The sequence below is a fragment of the Mesoplodon mirus genome, assembly GCF_964341445.2.
Source record: "Mesoplodon mirus genome assembly, chromosome: 1".
NCBI lineage: Eukaryota > Metazoa > Chordata > Mammalia > Artiodactyla > Ziphiidae > Mesoplodon > Mesoplodon mirus.
The window spans coordinates 8,297,972-8,314,948 of NC_138976.1; the positions used below are offsets into that span (position 1 = coordinate 8,297,972).

General features: G+C 48.3%; 1 protein-coding gene across 5 annotated transcripts in view; it reads right to left on the reverse strand.

The window, feature by feature from the left end:
• Window positions 1-16,977, reverse strand: part of LRSAM1 (leucine rich repeat and sterile alpha motif containing 1) — a 44,337-nt gene that overhangs the window by 12,200 nt on the left and 15,160 nt on the right. For 4 of the 5 annotated variants that reach the window (XM_082613030.1, XM_082613031.1, XM_082613029.1 and 1 more), the window contains 8 exons: window positions 12,734-12,763; window positions 12,193-12,315; window positions 11,689-11,828; window positions 10,587-10,631; window positions 8,658-8,728; window positions 3,389-3,488; window positions 1,938-2,025; window positions 861-935 (listed from right to left, as the gene is read on the reverse strand). In XM_082613030.1, the coding sequence (XP_082469156.1) occupies window positions 861-935; window positions 1,938-2,025; window positions 3,389-3,488; window positions 8,658-8,728; window positions 10,587-10,631; window positions 11,689-11,828; window positions 12,193-12,315; window positions 12,734-12,763 (672 nt within the window). Of the gene's footprint in view, window positions 1-860; window positions 936-1,937; window positions 2,026-3,383; window positions 3,489-8,657; window positions 8,729-10,586; window positions 10,632-11,688; window positions 11,829-12,192; window positions 12,316-12,733; window positions 12,764-16,977 lie in introns of those variants that run through there. The other variant, XM_082613033.1, reaches the window with a different exon arrangement.

The window sequence follows — 16,977 nt, forward strand, 5'->3', positions numbered from 1 at the left end:
TCACCCAGGGTGAGAATGTCTGGGAGTCACTACATACCTTCAGGGTGGACTGGGGGCTTTTAGCCCTCGGGGTCAGACCCCATGGCCAGTGACTTCTCTACCCTGTGCCTATGACCTTTGTCCCTATGTTCCTATGACCCCACCAACCCCTGGTCAGAGGAATGAGATTCATGTCTGGCAATGTGGGATTGAAATTAAAGGGGGAAATAAAAAGGTAAGTTGGTTTTGGCAAAAAAGAATAAAAAGAAAAAAACAACCATGCAAAATGTGAAATTCAAAGTGTGCTGAATACAAGGTGATGTGCGTCCCATAGCCTGAAAGCTCGCTCTGTCTGCTGCCACCCAGGCCACGTGCTCAGGGAGCCCAGCAAGCCAGACACAGCCCTGCTGGATGAGGGTGGCCAAGAGGCCCAGCGTAGGGTTCTCCCAAGGCTGCCCGCAGGTCAGCAGCAGAGCCCGGACAAGAGCACACCTCCTCCCCTCCAGGTCACTCCTCAGCCGACACCAGGCCCTGCCTGCTCGCTCAGGTGGGGGGTCAGCCTGTCCCAGCTCCTCAATCTGGGCCGACAGGGACACAGGGGTCTGAGCCAGCTGAGGAGTCCTGCCTGTGGCTGCCAAGCAGTCAAGGCCTCCTGTCCCTCAGCCCTGGGCATCATGAGAAGCAGCAGGCACAGGTCTCACCTGCTGGCATGCACAGTGTTGCCCCAGGCACCTCCTGACACCCTGAGTAGGTTCCCATGAGGCTCAGTGAGGGGAGGGAGGTGCCGGGGAGACCTCTTGTTGGGCTGGCCTGGAGCCCCCTCCTCATGCCTCTGAGAGCCCACAGGGCGGGTCTGGGGGGGTGCCGCAGCCTGCGCTCACCTGCTTCCGGATCTGCCGATGCATCAGGTCCTTCTTCACCTGGAGAGCCTCGAAGGCCGCCTTCTGCATGGCGCTCTGCAACAGAGAGCATGGCCACTCAGGGGGCCCGCAGGGGAAACAAAATCTGCGTCAAAGACACCTTAACGTATGCCTTTTCTGTTTCTTAGACAGACGACAACTTTTCAGGTTGTTTAATTTTTTAAAATAATGCTTATTAAGCGCTTACTACGTGCTGGACACCGTGCTCAGGGCTCTTCCCGTGCTGCACATGGAAGAGGTGATGACGAGAGAACCTTCAGTGCCCCATTTCACAGACGAGGAAAGTGAGGTTCGGAGAAGTGAACCGGCTGGCATTAGCATGCAAGTCTGCCCAGCTCTCAGCCTCACCTTAACCACGAGGCCTGACATCCCCTCTAAGAAACAGAGCACTTTCCTCAGATAATCTCACAAATACTAAGTCAACGCGTTTTGGAAGAAGAGAGAGAGGGGAGCTGGGGAGAAAGGAAAGAGGAAACGATGGGCCAGGGAGTGGCAGGACAACATCACGGAGGAAGAAAGGAGGGAGGTGATGTGAGGGTCGGGGAGTGAGACTCCAATAGGGCCTGTGGGGAGAGCTGGGACTGAAGAACTTGGACACAGGGGGGAGGAAATCACAGGGGTCCTTCCTGGTCCCGTCCACTCAGTAGCACCTGCTATGCGCCCGCTAAGCTGGCGGGAGAGCAGATGGAGGTGCGGCGGGATTGGAAGTGAGGAGTCTGGGGGCTCACTCCATGGGGTGGGTACCACCACCGCCTTCTGCCCGTTATGTCCTCATGATGGGGCCCCATGCAGCACGGGGAGCGGCTGCCTGGGGAGGGCGCTTCTCTAGACTTCAGTGAGCGGAAACGACCACCCAGAGAGGCCTCTCCCTGCCCCCCATCCTGATGGTCAGTACGTTTCCCAGCTCTCTAAGCATCTTGGTTCTTGAACACTGTCCAGGAGTCCAGGACGGCGCCTCCACGTGGAGTTCTGCCGCTCTGCTCCGGGCTCCCCGCGTCCCTCCTGCCCCCCTCCTGAGCCCCTGCCCCCAGGGCTCACCTCCTGCAGGATCTGGCTAATGGCTTTGTTCTGATCCATCTGTTGCCAGGACAGAATCTGCTGGAACCGCTCATCCATTTCAGCCATACTGCCAGAAACACAGCAAATTCATGAACATTTCCTGATCACCTACTATGTGCCAGGCACCTTGGAGGAGATGGAGATAAACCACTTATTCATTCAACAATACTCATGGAGCACCTGCTGGGGGCCACATCCTGGGCTTGGGGGGGCGGGGCGGACATGGAGCTTTGTCTGAATCCCATGGCCCTAGATGGAGGGTGACAGAGTCTCTGTGTCTCCAGAGCTGGGGAGATGATCTCCGGGGCCCCGTCATCCACCCCTCCACTGGAATCCTTGCTACGATGCCCCCCCCTGAAGTGGCTGCCTGGCCTCTGCCCACCCACCTCCACCAACAGGGAGCTCATGACCTCCCAGGTGAGCCACTCAGGCTGAGAGAAAGCTGTCCTTCCCGGGCACTAACGTCTCACCCTCCACCCCAGTGTCTCTCACCTGCTCTCATCCTCTAGAACAAGTCTAGTGACTTTGGCACAAAAATCCAAACTCTGCAAACCTAATATGTCCATACTTTGGTACAATCTTGGTTTTAAGTTTGTCTGTTTCATAACAGTAGCTGTTATTTATTGGACCCTATGTGGCAGACAGTACAATCATTAATGCCCATTAAATCCTCCAGCAACTCTAGGAGTAGGTACTGTGATTTATTCCCTTTTTTGTGATAAGAAAATTGAGGCTCAGGGAGGGAAAGTAACTTGCCTAAGACTTCACAGTTATAGAAGTGGGATGTGAATCCACGTCTGTCTGGCCCCAGTGCCCATACTCCTAAAAACAAGGTCACACCAGCAGGAAGGAGGGAGACCCCCTGCATCTGCAGGGACACGGGGAGGCTGGCATGCTCCAGGTGCCCGGAGTGGGGGCGGGGAGGAGGTGGCACCTGCACTGGAGCCACCCAGGTGGGAGGAGAAACACAAGGGCAGCCAGGGCTGTTGGTCTGTCCCTGTCTGGGGCTGCTAAGCATCGAAGGAGCTTTTCTCAGCTGGCTCTGCCAGGCACTGCAGCTCCTTCAACAAAGCCACGGTGCTGGGGTGAACTTGGAAGGCCAGACCCAAAGTGGCTGTCAGCATGAAGGCAACCCCATCACCATCCCCCCTCCAGTGCACCCCACCCATGAGCCCCGGAGATTTATAAGTACACCATGGTCAAGAGCATACTGCCTGGGTCAAACCCGAGCTCTGTCATCGGCTAGTTGTGCTTCCTTAGGATCCAACCAGAAAAGTCACTTAGACCAGCGGTAACTTGCTCCTGACATCATGGCCCAGGGTGGGGTGGCCCGAGGCAGGAGATTCCAGTGCCAGCTCTCACCCTACGGTCCTGGGCCCTGAGCCGGCTCCCCAAAGTCCCTCACTCGGGAAGCCTCTTCCTTACCTTACCTGGAACAGGCCTGCTGGACCAGGTTCTGCCTCTGAGACTCGTAGGCCATCTGGATGAGCCGGCTGTTACAGCTCTCGGTCAGCATCTGCTGCATGGCCGCTGCGGAAACATGGGGGTGGGGTGGGGACAGTGCTGAGCAGCCACTCCTGGGGGGCCTCATGGGCGTTACCTGGGCATCCACCTGACAGTCACCTCAGAAAAAAGTCTTTTTTTAAACTACAGAAGTAACTTCAGCTTGAAAGTCTGATTAGTTGTAAAACACTGAACAACATACACATAATCTTCTATAGTCTCGTCACCCAGAAATATTATTACATTTTGATATATATTCTTCTGGTTAATTTTTAATGCATATTGATGGATTTTTAAAAAGTTAAATGAAAGAATTAAAAGCAGGGACTTGACAGATATTTGTATACCCACGTTCATAGCAACATTATCCACAATAGGCAAAAAAGGTGGAAACAACCCAAGTGCCTATTGATGGACAAATGGGTAAACAGAATGTGGTCAATCCATGCAACGGAATATTAATCAGTCTTAAAAAGGAAGGAAATTCTGACATAAGCTACAACGTGGATGAACCCTGAAGACATTACGCTATGTGAAAAAAGCCAGTCACAAAAGGACAAATACTGTATGATTCCACTTATACGAAGTACCTAGAGCAGTCAGATTCATAGAGACAGAAAGTAGAATGGTGGTCCTACAGGGTCCGGGGGAGGGGGCAGTGGGGAGTTCCTGTTTAGAGGGTAGAGTTTCACTTTGGGATGATGAAAAAGTTCTGGAGATGGATGGTGGTGATGGTTGCACAACAAGGTGAATGTACTTAATGCCACAGAACTGTACACTTACAAGTGGTTACAATGGTAAATTTTATGCTTTGTATATTTCAACATAATAAAAGAAAATTAAAATGTTATCACACTAAATATACCACTTTCTCACCTTTTATGAATGCATCCCTATGTCAACAAGCTGACGTGATGTTAATAGCTACAGAATACTACAGTGCCTGGATTACCAAAGTTTAAGATAATCCTCTGTTTCAGAGCATTCGGAGTCTTTCTGTGATTATTAAATGCTACTGCTATAAATATCCTTGCTCAGATATCTTTGTGCACATCTATTTGATTATTTCCTAGAATAATGCTTAGAAGTACACAGTTTTAAGGTCATGGATGATGTATACAAGTTACCCTTTCTGCCCTCCAGAAAGAACCTGCTGATTCATACTCCCTTTGGCAGCACACAGGACAGCCCGATACCATACGCCCTCAACAACTCTGGGTTATTACCCTTTCTTGCCTTTTTGTTATTTTTATTGAAATTTTTCAGTTATAACAATGATACATGCTCAGTTTCTAAAATAGCTAATAGGGAAGTTTGAAAAGGTGGAAAAGAAAAGATCCCTAACACTGAGTCTATTTCCAATCAGTTAATTTGATAAACATCCTTCCAGAAATGCAAACACAATCTTTCTCTTTATAAATGGTGGATGATGGTGACCTTTAAAATAGGGACATTGGAGACCTTCAAGATGGTGGAGGAGTAAGACGTGGAGATCACCTTTCTCCCCACACATACATCAGAAATACTTCTACACATGGAACAAATCCTACAGAACACCTACTGAACGCTGGCAGAAGACCTCAGACTTCCCAAAAGGCAAGAAACTCCCCACGTACCTGGCCATGTGGCTGACAAGGTCTTGGTGCTCCTGCTGGGTGTCAGGCCTGTGCCTCTGAGGTGGGAGAGCCGAGTTCAGGACGTTGGTCCACCAGAGACCTCCCAGCTCCATGTAATACCAAACAGCGAAAGCTCTCCCAGAGATCTCCATCTCAGAGCTAAGACCCAGCTTCACTCAACACCAGCAAACTACAGTGCTGGACACTCTATGCCAAACAACTAGCAAGACAGGAACACAACGCCACCCATTAGCAGAGAGGCTGCCTAAAATCATAAGGTCACAGACACCCCAAAACACAGAACCGGACGCAGTCCTGCCCACCAGAAAGACAAGATCCAGCCTCATCCACCAGAACACAGGCACTAGTCCCCTCCACCAGGAAGCCTGCACAACCCACTGAACCAACCTTAGCCACTGGGGGCAGACACCAAAAACAACGGGAACTACGAACCTGCAGCCTGCGGAAAGGAGACCCCAAACACAGTAAGTTTAGCAAAATGAGAAGACAGAGAAGCACACAGTAGATGAAGGAGCAAGATAAAAACCAACCAGACCAAACAAATGAAGAGAAAACAGGCAATCTACTTGAAAAAGAATTCAGAATGATGATAGTAAAGATGATCCAAAATCTTGGAAATAGAATGGAGAAAATACAAGAAACGTTTAACAAGGACCTAGAAGAACTAAAAAGCAAACAAACAATGATGAACAACACAATAAATGAAATTAAAAATACTCTAGATGGGATCAATAGCAGAATAACTGAGGCAGAAGAACGGATAAGTGACGTGGAAGATAAGATAGTGGAAATAACTACTGCAGAGCAGAATAAAGAAAAAAGAATGAAAAGAATTGAGGACAGTCTTAGAGACCTCTGGGACAACATTAAATGCACCAACATTCAAATCATAGGGGTCCCAGAAGAAGAGAAAAAGAAAGGGACTGAGAAAATATTTGAAGAGATTATAGTTGAAAACTTCCCTAATATGGGGAAGGAAATAGTCAAGTCCAGGAAGTGCAGAGAGTCCCATACAGGATAAATCCAAGGAGAAACACGCCAAGACACATACTAATCAAACTATCAAAAATTAACTACAGGGCTTCCCTGGTGGCGCAGTGGTTGAGAGTCCGCCCGCGGATGCGGGGGGCACGGGTTTGTGCCCCGGTCTGGGAGGATCCCACATGCCGCGGAGCGGCTGGGCCCGTGAGCCATGGCTGCTGAGCCTGCGCATCTGGAGCCTGTACTCCGTGGCGGGAGAGGCCACAGCAGTGAGAGGCCCGCGTACCGCAAAAAAAAAAAAAAAAAAAAAAAAAAAAAAATTAACTACAAAGAAAAAATATTAAAAGCAGTATTTAAGAATCTGTAAAAAAAAAAAAATACAAGCACATGGAGGCTAAACAATACACTACTTAATAACCAAGAGATCACTGAAGAAATCAAAAATTACCTAGAAACAAACGACAGTGAAAACACGATGACCCAAAACCTATGGGGTGGAGCAGAAGCAGTTCTAAGAGGGAAGTTTATAGCAATACAATCCTACCTCAAGAAACAACACCTCAAACAAACAACCTAACCTTACACCTAAAGCAATTAGAGAAAGAAGAACAAAAAAACCCCAAGTTAGCAGGAGGAAAGAAATCGTAAAGATCAGATCAGAAATAAATAAAAAAGAAATGAAGGATACGATAGCAAAGATCAATAAAACTAAAAGCTGTTTCTTTGAGAAGATAAACACAGGGGACTTCCCTGGTGGCACAGTGGTTAAGAATCTGCCTGCCAATGTATGGGACATGGGTTCAAGCCCTGGTCCGGGAAGATGCCACATGCCGTGGAGTAACTAAGCCCACGTGCCACAACTACCGAGCCTGTGCTCTAGAGCCCACAAGCCACAACTACTGAGCCCATGTGCTGCAACTACTGAAGCCTGTGCACTCTAGGGCCCGTGCTCCGCAACAAGAGAAGCCACCTCAATGAGAAGCCTGTGCACTGCAATGAAGACCCAATGCAGCCAAAAAATAAATTAATAAAAAAAAAGAAGATTAACACAATTGGTAAACCATTAGCCAGACTCATCAAGAAAAAAATGGATAAGACTCAAATCAATAGAATTAGAAATGAAAAAGGAGAAGTAACAACTGACACTGAAGAAATACAAAGGATCATGAGAGATTACTACAAGCAACTATATGCCAATAAAATGGACAACCTGGAACAAAGGGACAAATTCTTAGAAAAGCACAATCTTCTGAGACTGAACCAGGAAGAAACAGATAATACAAACAGACCAATCACAAGCACTGAAATTGAGACTGTGATTAAAAATCTTCCAACAAACAAAAGCCCAGGACCAGATGGCTTCACAGGCGAATTCTATCAAACATTTAGAGAAGAGCTAACACCTATCCTTCTCAAACTCTTCCAAACTATAGCAGAGGGAGGAACACTCCCAAACTCATTCTACGAGGCCACCATCACCCTGATACCAAAACCAAACAGATGTCACAAAGAAAGAAAACTACAGGCCAATATCACTGATGAACACAGATGCAAAAATTCTCAACAAAATACTAGCAAACAGAATCCAACAGCACATTAAAAGGATCATACACCATGATCAAGTGGGGTTTATCCCAGGAATGCAAGGATTCTTCAATATATGCAAATCAATCAATGTGATAAACCATATTAACAAACTGAAAGAGAAAAACCATATGATCATCTCAATAGATGCAGAAAAAGCTTTCAACAAAATTCAACACCAATTTATGATAAAAACCCTCCAGAAAGTAGGCATAGAGGGAACTTACCTCAACATAATAAAGGCCATATATATGATAAACACACAGCCAACATCGTTCTCAATGGTGAGAAAGTGAAACCATTTCCACTAAGATCAGGAACAAGACAAGGTTGTCCACTCTCACCACTATTATTCAACATAGATTTGGAAGCTTTAGCCACAGCAGTCAGAGAAGAAAAATAAAAGGAGTCCAAATTGGAAAAGAAGTAAAGCTGTCACTGTTTGCAGATGACATAGTACTATACATAGAAAATCCTAAAGATGCCACGTGGCTTGATGTTCTCAGGATCAGATGGGGAGACCTCCCTCTTGTTTGTGTGGACAGTGTGGTGCCCCAGGACCACTCAGGGAGCGATGGGAAGGCGAGTTCCCAGGGGCTCAAGAGAGGCCACCGCAGCCCTTGAGGAGAGTAGCCCTAACAGCCACGCTCTGTGAACAGCTCACTTTGTGCCAGCATGATCTTATCTGACCCTCATAATGACCCTATGAGGCAGATAATTACCTTTCTCCCCATTTTATAGACATGAAAACTGAGAGGGACCAGTAATGCACCTTAGGTCATACAGCTTGTGCCTGAGCTGGGATTCTGAATCCAAGTTCAGCCTGACCTCAGGGCCCATGCTCTATGACGGGACTTGACCGCCCCTCTTGAGGGGTAACACTCAGCGCCCTCTATATGTGACCAAAAGAGGGATGGCTGTCCACTCCTGCCCCTCAGTTGGCCACGCTCTGCTCCCAGGACCCTGCCCCGCCCCACCCCACCCTAAGACTCACAGGCGATCTCACGGCGCCGTAGGTTCTCTGTCTCCTCCTGGGTTATGGACATCAACTGTTCCATTCTTATTCTAGAAAAAAATCAATCCATTTATTCAGCAAATGTATCAGTAACATTTCCAACAGGGAATCCCATCAGATGAACACCACCTCCTTCAAGAAGTCCTCCCAGATGTGAGAACTTAGGCATACTCTCTGAATGCCCACGGCATCATGCGCCTCCACTAGGGCCCTGTTAACTTTAAGAGTTTCTTGCATAAAAAGATAAACATTCCCTTAGAAAAATGGGCCAAGGATACAAACAGCCAATTCACTGATGCTTAAATAAAAGTGACCAAAGAACATATGGAAAGATTCTTAACACCACTGATAACGAAAGAAGTAAAATCTTTTCACCTATCAGGTTGGCTGAGATTAAGAAAACTGATAACCACTGATGATGGCAGTGAAGGTGGAGAAGTGGGTACTTTATAAACAGTTGAGAGGAGTGTAAACTGGCAAAATGTTCTTGGAAGGCAGTCTGGTAAGACCATCAAAGTGTTCTTCGAATATTTCCTTCAAAAACATTCACATAAGTGCGTAAGGGTATATCTAGAAGATGTTTACAGTAATATTGTTTGTAATTATGAAACGCCAGAAACCACTTAAATGTTCTGAGGGCTAACTATGTAAATTATGATATAATGATATAGTGGAATTCACTACAGCTAGTACAAATAATGAGGTTTTTAGCATGGAAATACATCTGTGATATAATAAGTGAAAATTTAAAAAGTAATGGCACGTATGTATGTGCATGTTGCTTGTGTGTACACTTTTTGCCCCCCACACCAGACTGGCACAATGGCTGGGAGGGGGACAACATCCTTTAATGTTTCTTGCAGGGTCTGAGTTCATCGGAAGCAGCATGTATCGTCTGAGCACTCCTGCCTCCTGCCCAGGCCCACAGGCTGCTCAGGGGAAGGCCGTATCTGGGGCGCATCCCTGGACCCTAGGCATAGCCCAGGCCTAGCCCAGAGAGGGCACTCAGTCAGCGTGCTGAATAAGTGATATCACCGGCCACAGCTCAGCTCGGTCTAGACCACCCTGGCTGCCACCGCCCCCGGCTGAAGTGGACAGGGTGGTGGGGTTACACTGCAGCTCCATGGGAGCCCCCTGCAGGAGGCCTGCACAGGCAGCCAGGAGCCAGGAAGGCTGGGCCCACGGGGAGGGGAGGCTCCCCCAAAGCACAGCAGCCAGGTCCACACTGATAGTCTAGGGTCCCTGAGAACAAGGAGGGATTCACATTAATACCCAGGGAATGGGGGGTAGGGGCCGTCCCTCCATTTCTAATCACTAAGGTGGGTACCTCAGTGCAGTCGATTTGAAACATGCAGAAAACACAAAGGGGAAAAAACAAGATCACCACCTCCAATTCCTGCCTCTCAAAAATGTTCAATGTCAAAAATGTTCAATGTCCTTTTGCTTTCTGAGCACAGATATAGGCAGTGTCTTTAAGAAATGATATACTGTAGACACCACTTTTCCACTTAGCAATATGGTGTATTTCCCTTAATAAGGAATGTTCTTCCGTAAGATATTTAATGGCTACAGATTATTCCTCTGTACATAATTTAGGTAACCAAGTTTTTCTTCCCAGAAATGTGGACTTTTTTCTATTTTTTAATTCTAAAAATATAGTAGGACATTATATATACATTCTTATTCACGTCTCTGAATTTTTCTCAGGAGTGTCTTATGTGTTTTAACAAACTTGAAGGCAGCGATTCTTTCTAATTCAATACTTCCTGAGGAGGTGAATCTCCTCATAGCTTTAGGAAAACTTTCTGGCATAATCCTTGAGAATCACAAGACCTTCTCTCCCCAGAGCCATGCATCCCCAGGAAGGCAGGCAGCGCCCAAAGAAACCCACTAGTGCAGAACACGTACCTTTCATTTTCAAGCGACTTCAGAATCTCGGAACTTTTCTTTTGCCTGTGGAGGAAACCATGAAAAGCCTGTAGTCACCAGCGGGCCCATTTCCAACAGAATGGCTCAGGGGGGCTTAGGCACCGACCACTTAGGGCCTCTGTGTTCTCAGGCTAATTCCTCAACCACTCCAAACCCCAGCTCCTCATCTGTGAAATAGGAATAATAAGTTTTGTTTGTTTTTTTTTTGTGGTATGGGTTCCTCTCACTGTTGTGGCCTCTCCCATTGCAGAGCACAGGCTCTGGGCGTGCAGGCTTAGCAGCCATGGCTCACCGGCCTAGCCGCTCCGCGGCATGTGGGATCTTCCCAGCCTGGGGCATGAACCCGTGTCCCCTGCATCGGCAGGCGGACTCTCAACCACTGCGCCACCAGGGAAGCCCGGGAATAATAAGTTTTTAAAACTTCGTGGACTGTTGGTAATGAGTGAATGAGAAAATAAAAAGTGCCTGGCCTGTGACAAGCACTCAGCAGATGGTAGCTTTCACGGGCGCCCTCGGTGGTGAGCGCACTGTGCACCGCAGGCTAACTGCATAACTGCGGGCGAGGGGGAGAAAGAGACTCAGAGGATGGTGGAAAGGGAGGCTGGAGGCAATGGGGGGTGGGGGTGGGGGGGTGGAAGCCTGTTTCTGAAATCTTTCCCCAAGAGACCCAACTAACCCTTCTCGGGCTCCTCGCGACCTCTGCTCCCTGCAGCTCTTGCCTTGGACAGGACCTGTGTTAAGGCCAGTCTCACTATAAGGCAAATGGCTGTCCTCAATGTGACTGGTGACTTGGAACCCAAAATGTTGGCAGGGGACGTGATTTTGACTTGTTAAACCTACCTATTTTACAGATGGGAAACTTGGGAGGCAAAGGTCCAATCAGTAGCAGCCCCAAAACAAGAGGCAAACCTGGTCATGCCCAGATCACCTTCTTTTTTAAGTTGGTGTGAATTGCAGCACCGAGACCTTGGGCAGAATCAGAGACCATGAGGGAGAAATGGACCTCTGTCCTGAGCTCCTCAAAGGGTATCGGGTGGGGGAAGGTCTCTGGGTCTGGTGGCCGGGGGGCTGGGAGCCTGACCTCTGATTCTCCTGCAGGAGCTTCTGGATCCGGTTGGAGATGTTCTGCTCTGTCTGCTTCAGCTGCTCCTGCAGCCGCTGACGCTCTGCATCCAGGCAGCGCTGGCGCTCGCTCAGGCCCTGCTCCAGCCGGGACTGCTCCTGCGGCAGGACGGGCAGAGGTCCCGAGTCAGTGGGGGGCGACCACCCACCCACCCCCAGACGCCACAGGGCAGCCAGGGGCCCTGGCCTGGGAGGCGGAGACTAGGTTTTCTGTCTCTGTCCTGCCAGCCCTTTCCGCATAACCCTGGGCCAGGTGTGTCGCTAGGCCTCAGGGTACCCAGGCACCAGAGCAGGCTGGATGAGGTGATCTGTATGGACAACCCCCCACCACCCTATGTCCTGGAGGGGGAAGTGAGAGAGCTCACTCCCACCACCTTCCCACATCAGAGGGACCTCAGCCCGAGTCAGGAGGCCCCTGGCAGAGGGAGCAGACAGGCCTGACCCCACTTAGCCGCGCACGAACCTCCCTGACCGTCTGGAGGATCTCGTCCTTCTGGCTGCTGCTCTGCTGAAGGAGCTGGGCGTGCTCTCGCTGCCCGAGTTCTAGGCGCCGTTCGAACTCGAGTTTCTCCAGCATCTTTTGTTCCTGCAAGAAGGTAGATCCTGGTGAGTATTGGCACAGGCTCTGTGGGTGTTAGGACATGACAGCAGGGGGAATGCACCCCCCAACTCTGAACGGTACAGGCGACAGGTCTGAACACTGAGCCTCACCCCCGCGGGGCCCGACTGTAATAAAACTGGCTCTTCACTGGCGCAAGCTAGTGGTTTAGAGCCTGGGGTTGGGCTCAACCTCTCCAAGCCTCAGTCTTCTCATCTGTCAAGTGGAGACACCCTCCCAGCCACCGAGGCTGCGTGAGACTGTGGTGATGCAACATATGTAAAGGGAAGGAGTTACTTTACCCTCTAATTTAGAGCTAGGAAAAACTTGTTTCCTCAAACCTTTTATAATAGTTGAGATGTTTAATGCGAAGAAAAGTGACAGAGGACAAAAGGCATTTTCTTACCTTCCTCTTCTCATAGTCTGAGAACCTATTCTGGGAGGAAAAAAAGAGAGTGGGGTCAAGAGAAGGTGGGCAGCAGCGGTTCTCGCTGGACAGAGTCCCCGGGGCAGCCTGACACCACTCAGATTTGCAGGCACATCCAGAGGACTGCATCAGAGGGCTGGGATGGGTGGGATGAGGGGGATGGTTGTTTGATAAAGGGTTCCAGATGGTTTTGGTGGACACGAGGGTTGAGAACCACTGGGCTTGGCCCACTGTAGGAAGGTCTTCAAGGCAGTTCTGTTGATGCAGCACTGAGAACGCATGGTGCTCCGAAAAAGAGACCAAGAATGGGTATCTGATTCCCTTGTATGTCTGCACAACACACCTGCAAGTACCCAGCTCCAGCCACCAAACCACTTACAAATGCCCAGAGGCGTGTGCTCAAGTTCCTGAGGAAGTGTTCAAAAGAGTGAAAGCACTGAAAATAACTCAAATGTCCATCAAAATGTGATTACTTCAGTAAGTCGTGGTTCATCCACACAATGGATTATTACACAACTGTCAAACGATGGGGCGAATGAGGGCGTAGCTAGAGAAGGATGTCTGCCATCTCTCACTGTGTGTGCAACACGCTTCCACTCTTGTAAGAACACCACCATCAAAACTCAAGTCTGAGCTTTGTGGTTGTTGAGACAAAAGCTACAAAGGAGCTTCATTAATCAGCTCCTGGCGATTCCTCCAGGGGGTGGGACTGCAGGGTAGGAGGGGTGACATTCACTCCATCTATTTCTGTATTGTTTAGATTTACAACAAGGAGCGTGAACTAGTTTTGTAATCAAACACCAGCACGTGCACACACACTTTTTTTTTTTTTTTTTTTTTTTTTTAGCAGCACTTCTATTTAGTCATCTGGCTCTGAGACTAGGATCAGGGTCTGTCTGAGCTGTAAAAGCAGCATCCTATAAAGAAATAAAAAATTTTCCTCCTACTTCAGCATAGGAAAAATCTTAAGTTAATCTTTAATTATACAAATAACATCTGAATATATTCTCCTTGTAAAAAGCCTGTGCATATAAAAGTACCCATTGGGACTTCCCTGGTGGCGCAGTGGTTAAGAATCCGCCTGCCAAGGCAGGGGGACACGGGTTCGAGCCCTGGTCCAGGAAGATCCCACAGGCCATGGAGCAACTAAGCCCGCAAGCCACAACTACTGAGCCTGCAAGCCACAGCTACTGAAGCCCTCACACCTAGAGCCCGTGCTCCACAACAAGAGAAGCCACTGCAATGAGAAGCCCGCACACTGCAACGAAGAGTAGCCCCTGCTCATCTCAACTAGAGAAAGCCCGCACGCAGCAACGAAGACCCAACGCAGCCAAAATAAATTAATTAATTTATAAAAAATAAGAAGTACCCATTGACCACTCCTGGGCCTAATCCTGATTCCCTCCCAACCCCCACATTCCATGCTCCCCATCCCCCGCCCCCATGTAAACATCATTATCAGACCCAACCCCATGCAGCTACTTACAATCTGGGCCTTTGGAAAAATACATATATTTGTATGTGTGTGCATATATATATAAACATTTTTTTAATGAAGACATAATTTACATACTGTAAAATCCATCCTTTTGAAGAAATGTACAGTTCTATGAGTTTTGACAACTGCATACAGTATTGTAATCATCACTACCATCAAGATGTAGACCAGTCCTATAACCCCCTAAATTCCCTTGTGCCCGTCATCAAACCCTCCTCTTATTCCCAGTCACCGGCAATTACTGATCTGTTTTCTTATGTATTTGAACCTCCTTTTAAAACATAAAAATGGAAATAGATTATTGAATATTTTCATTGTGTTCAAGTTGTCCTTTTCACTTATCCACCTGTCCTGTGACTCAAGTCTGAACAGATCTTTCTCACCATATGAATAGGACATGTCAGTTCAGCCTCTTCCCACTGATAGACATCTCGGGGGCTGCCAATACTTCACTACCATAAGTGAGGCTGCAACGAACATTCCTCTGAGTGTCTCTTTGTGCAAGTGTTTCTCTGGGGTATATACTGAGAAATGGAACTTCTGGATTGTGGGCTGTGCCCATTTGAAATGTTGACATATTTTGTCAAGTTATCTTCAACAATGGGGATACTGATTTCCATTCCCAAGACCAATTTATGGGGCCACTGCTTCCCCACACTCTGGCTAATAGAAATTATCATAGTGAAATCTGTGTCAATCTGAGGAGGAAAATGGCATTTCATTGTTTTTTTTTTTTTTTTTTGCGGTACACAGGCCTCTCACTGCCATGGCCTCTCCCATTGCAGAGCACAGGCTCCTGACGCGCAGGCTCAGCGGCCATGGCTCACGGGCCCAGCCGCTCTGCGGCACGTGGGATCTTCCCAGACCGGGGCACGAACCCGTGTCCCCTGCATCGGCAGGCGGACTCTCAACCACTGCGCCACCAAGGAAGCCCCAATTTCATTGTTTTAACTTACTTGTTCCTAACTACTAGTGAAGCTGGGCATTTTTTCATACTTATTGATCATTTAGTTCTATTTTATTCTGTAAAGTACCTATTGATATATCTTCAGTCTAATTTTTCTCTTAGGATGGTTTTCTGTTTCATATTGATTCCAAAGAGTTCTTTGTGTGTTCAGTCTGCTAATCCTTCATCAGAAATATATGTTGTAAATACTTTGAGAGCATAAATTGACACAATTTTCCTGGACAGTAATCTCCTCCCTCTCGAATTCTCACTGAGCTGTCAGAGGAAATGTAACCCTACAAAAGCCTTCACAGCAGTGCTGGAATACAGGGAAGGGTGGCATCAGGGAACCAGAGAATTAAAAAAAAAAAAAAATCAGTGGAAGATATGAAGGCAAACTGGCTACAGCTGGTGCCTCCCTTCCCAGCCATCGGAGGCCTAGGTTTGTGGGCCTCCAGGGTGGGGGGAGCAGACAGGTGGGGGGCAGAGGCAGTTTCTGAGCTTCCTCCTCCATTCCTGACCTACACTAGTCCACCCCCAGGGACCCAGGAGGGCCACTGTCCCGAAGCTCCATCCAGCAGGGAGACACACAGTAAACAAATCCTCTTCCATGTAATTCTTCTTGTAATTTAGAGCTGTGATTATAACGCAGCAGGGCCCTAGGGTACCTTCCCAGGACAGATTCTGCCCCTCCTAGCCCATAATATCCTCCACCTGCCCCTTGTCCGTAGAGAAACTTTAGCCAAAGAAGAAACTTAACCAGAGAAGTGAGAAATTACAGAAGCAAAGGAAAACAGTCAAGCAAAGCAAAATACTAGTTTAGCTATTAAACCAAGTCAAGGACCTTTACTTCCTCCTCAAGGGCTATAGATAACATTCTGAGCCACGTCCTCTGAGCTGTTTTGCAGATACTAAAACCACCACAGGTGGAAAAAATTAACTACATGATGACCAGACTGTAGCCATGACAAACTGCTCCATCTCACACAATTCCAAGAATTAATCTCAAGGAAATGGGAACAAACTGACCCTGGAGTTAAAGATTAACTGTACCTAAAACAATCAAGATGATACTGATCAGGCCACCACCTAACCAACTTCAAGATGACTGTCAGGGGCTTCCCTGGTGGCACAGTGGTTGAGAGTCCGCCTGCCAGTCCAGGAGGACATGCCGCAGAGCAGCTGGGACCGTGAGCCATGGCCGCTGAGCTCTGCGCGTCCGGAGCCTGTGCTCCGCAACGGGAGAGGCCACAGCGGTGAGAGGCCCACGTACCGCAAAAAAAAAAAAAAAAAAAAAAAGATGACTGTCCGCGCTGACAGTACTGCTCTGCACTTAGCCCCCTCCTTCTGCCTATACACCCCTGAAACTCCCCTTTAAAAGCTCTTGCCCCCTGATTGACAGTGGAGAGTTGGTTCCTTGGGACACGAATCCACCTTCCGCCCAGGATTGCCAGCTTCCCCAATACAGCTATCTTTCCTTTTACCCAACACTTGTCTCTCAGTACTGGATTCCTGAACGACGAGCAGCTGAACCTGAGTTCAGCAACATAGGTGCTCCCAAGGAAACGCACAGGGCATTCTGAGAACATGCACAGACCTGAACTGGGGTGCTGTGTCAGGGAAGGCTTGCTCAGAGGACGTGATGTTTCAACTAGGAACTGAAGGATGAGACTGAGTTATGGGGAGAAGGTGAGTGGGGAGAATTCCAGCCGAGGGGTTCAAAGGCCCCGAGGGGCTCAGGGACAGAGCGGAGCACGGCAAGGCTGCTGCTGGGGAGCT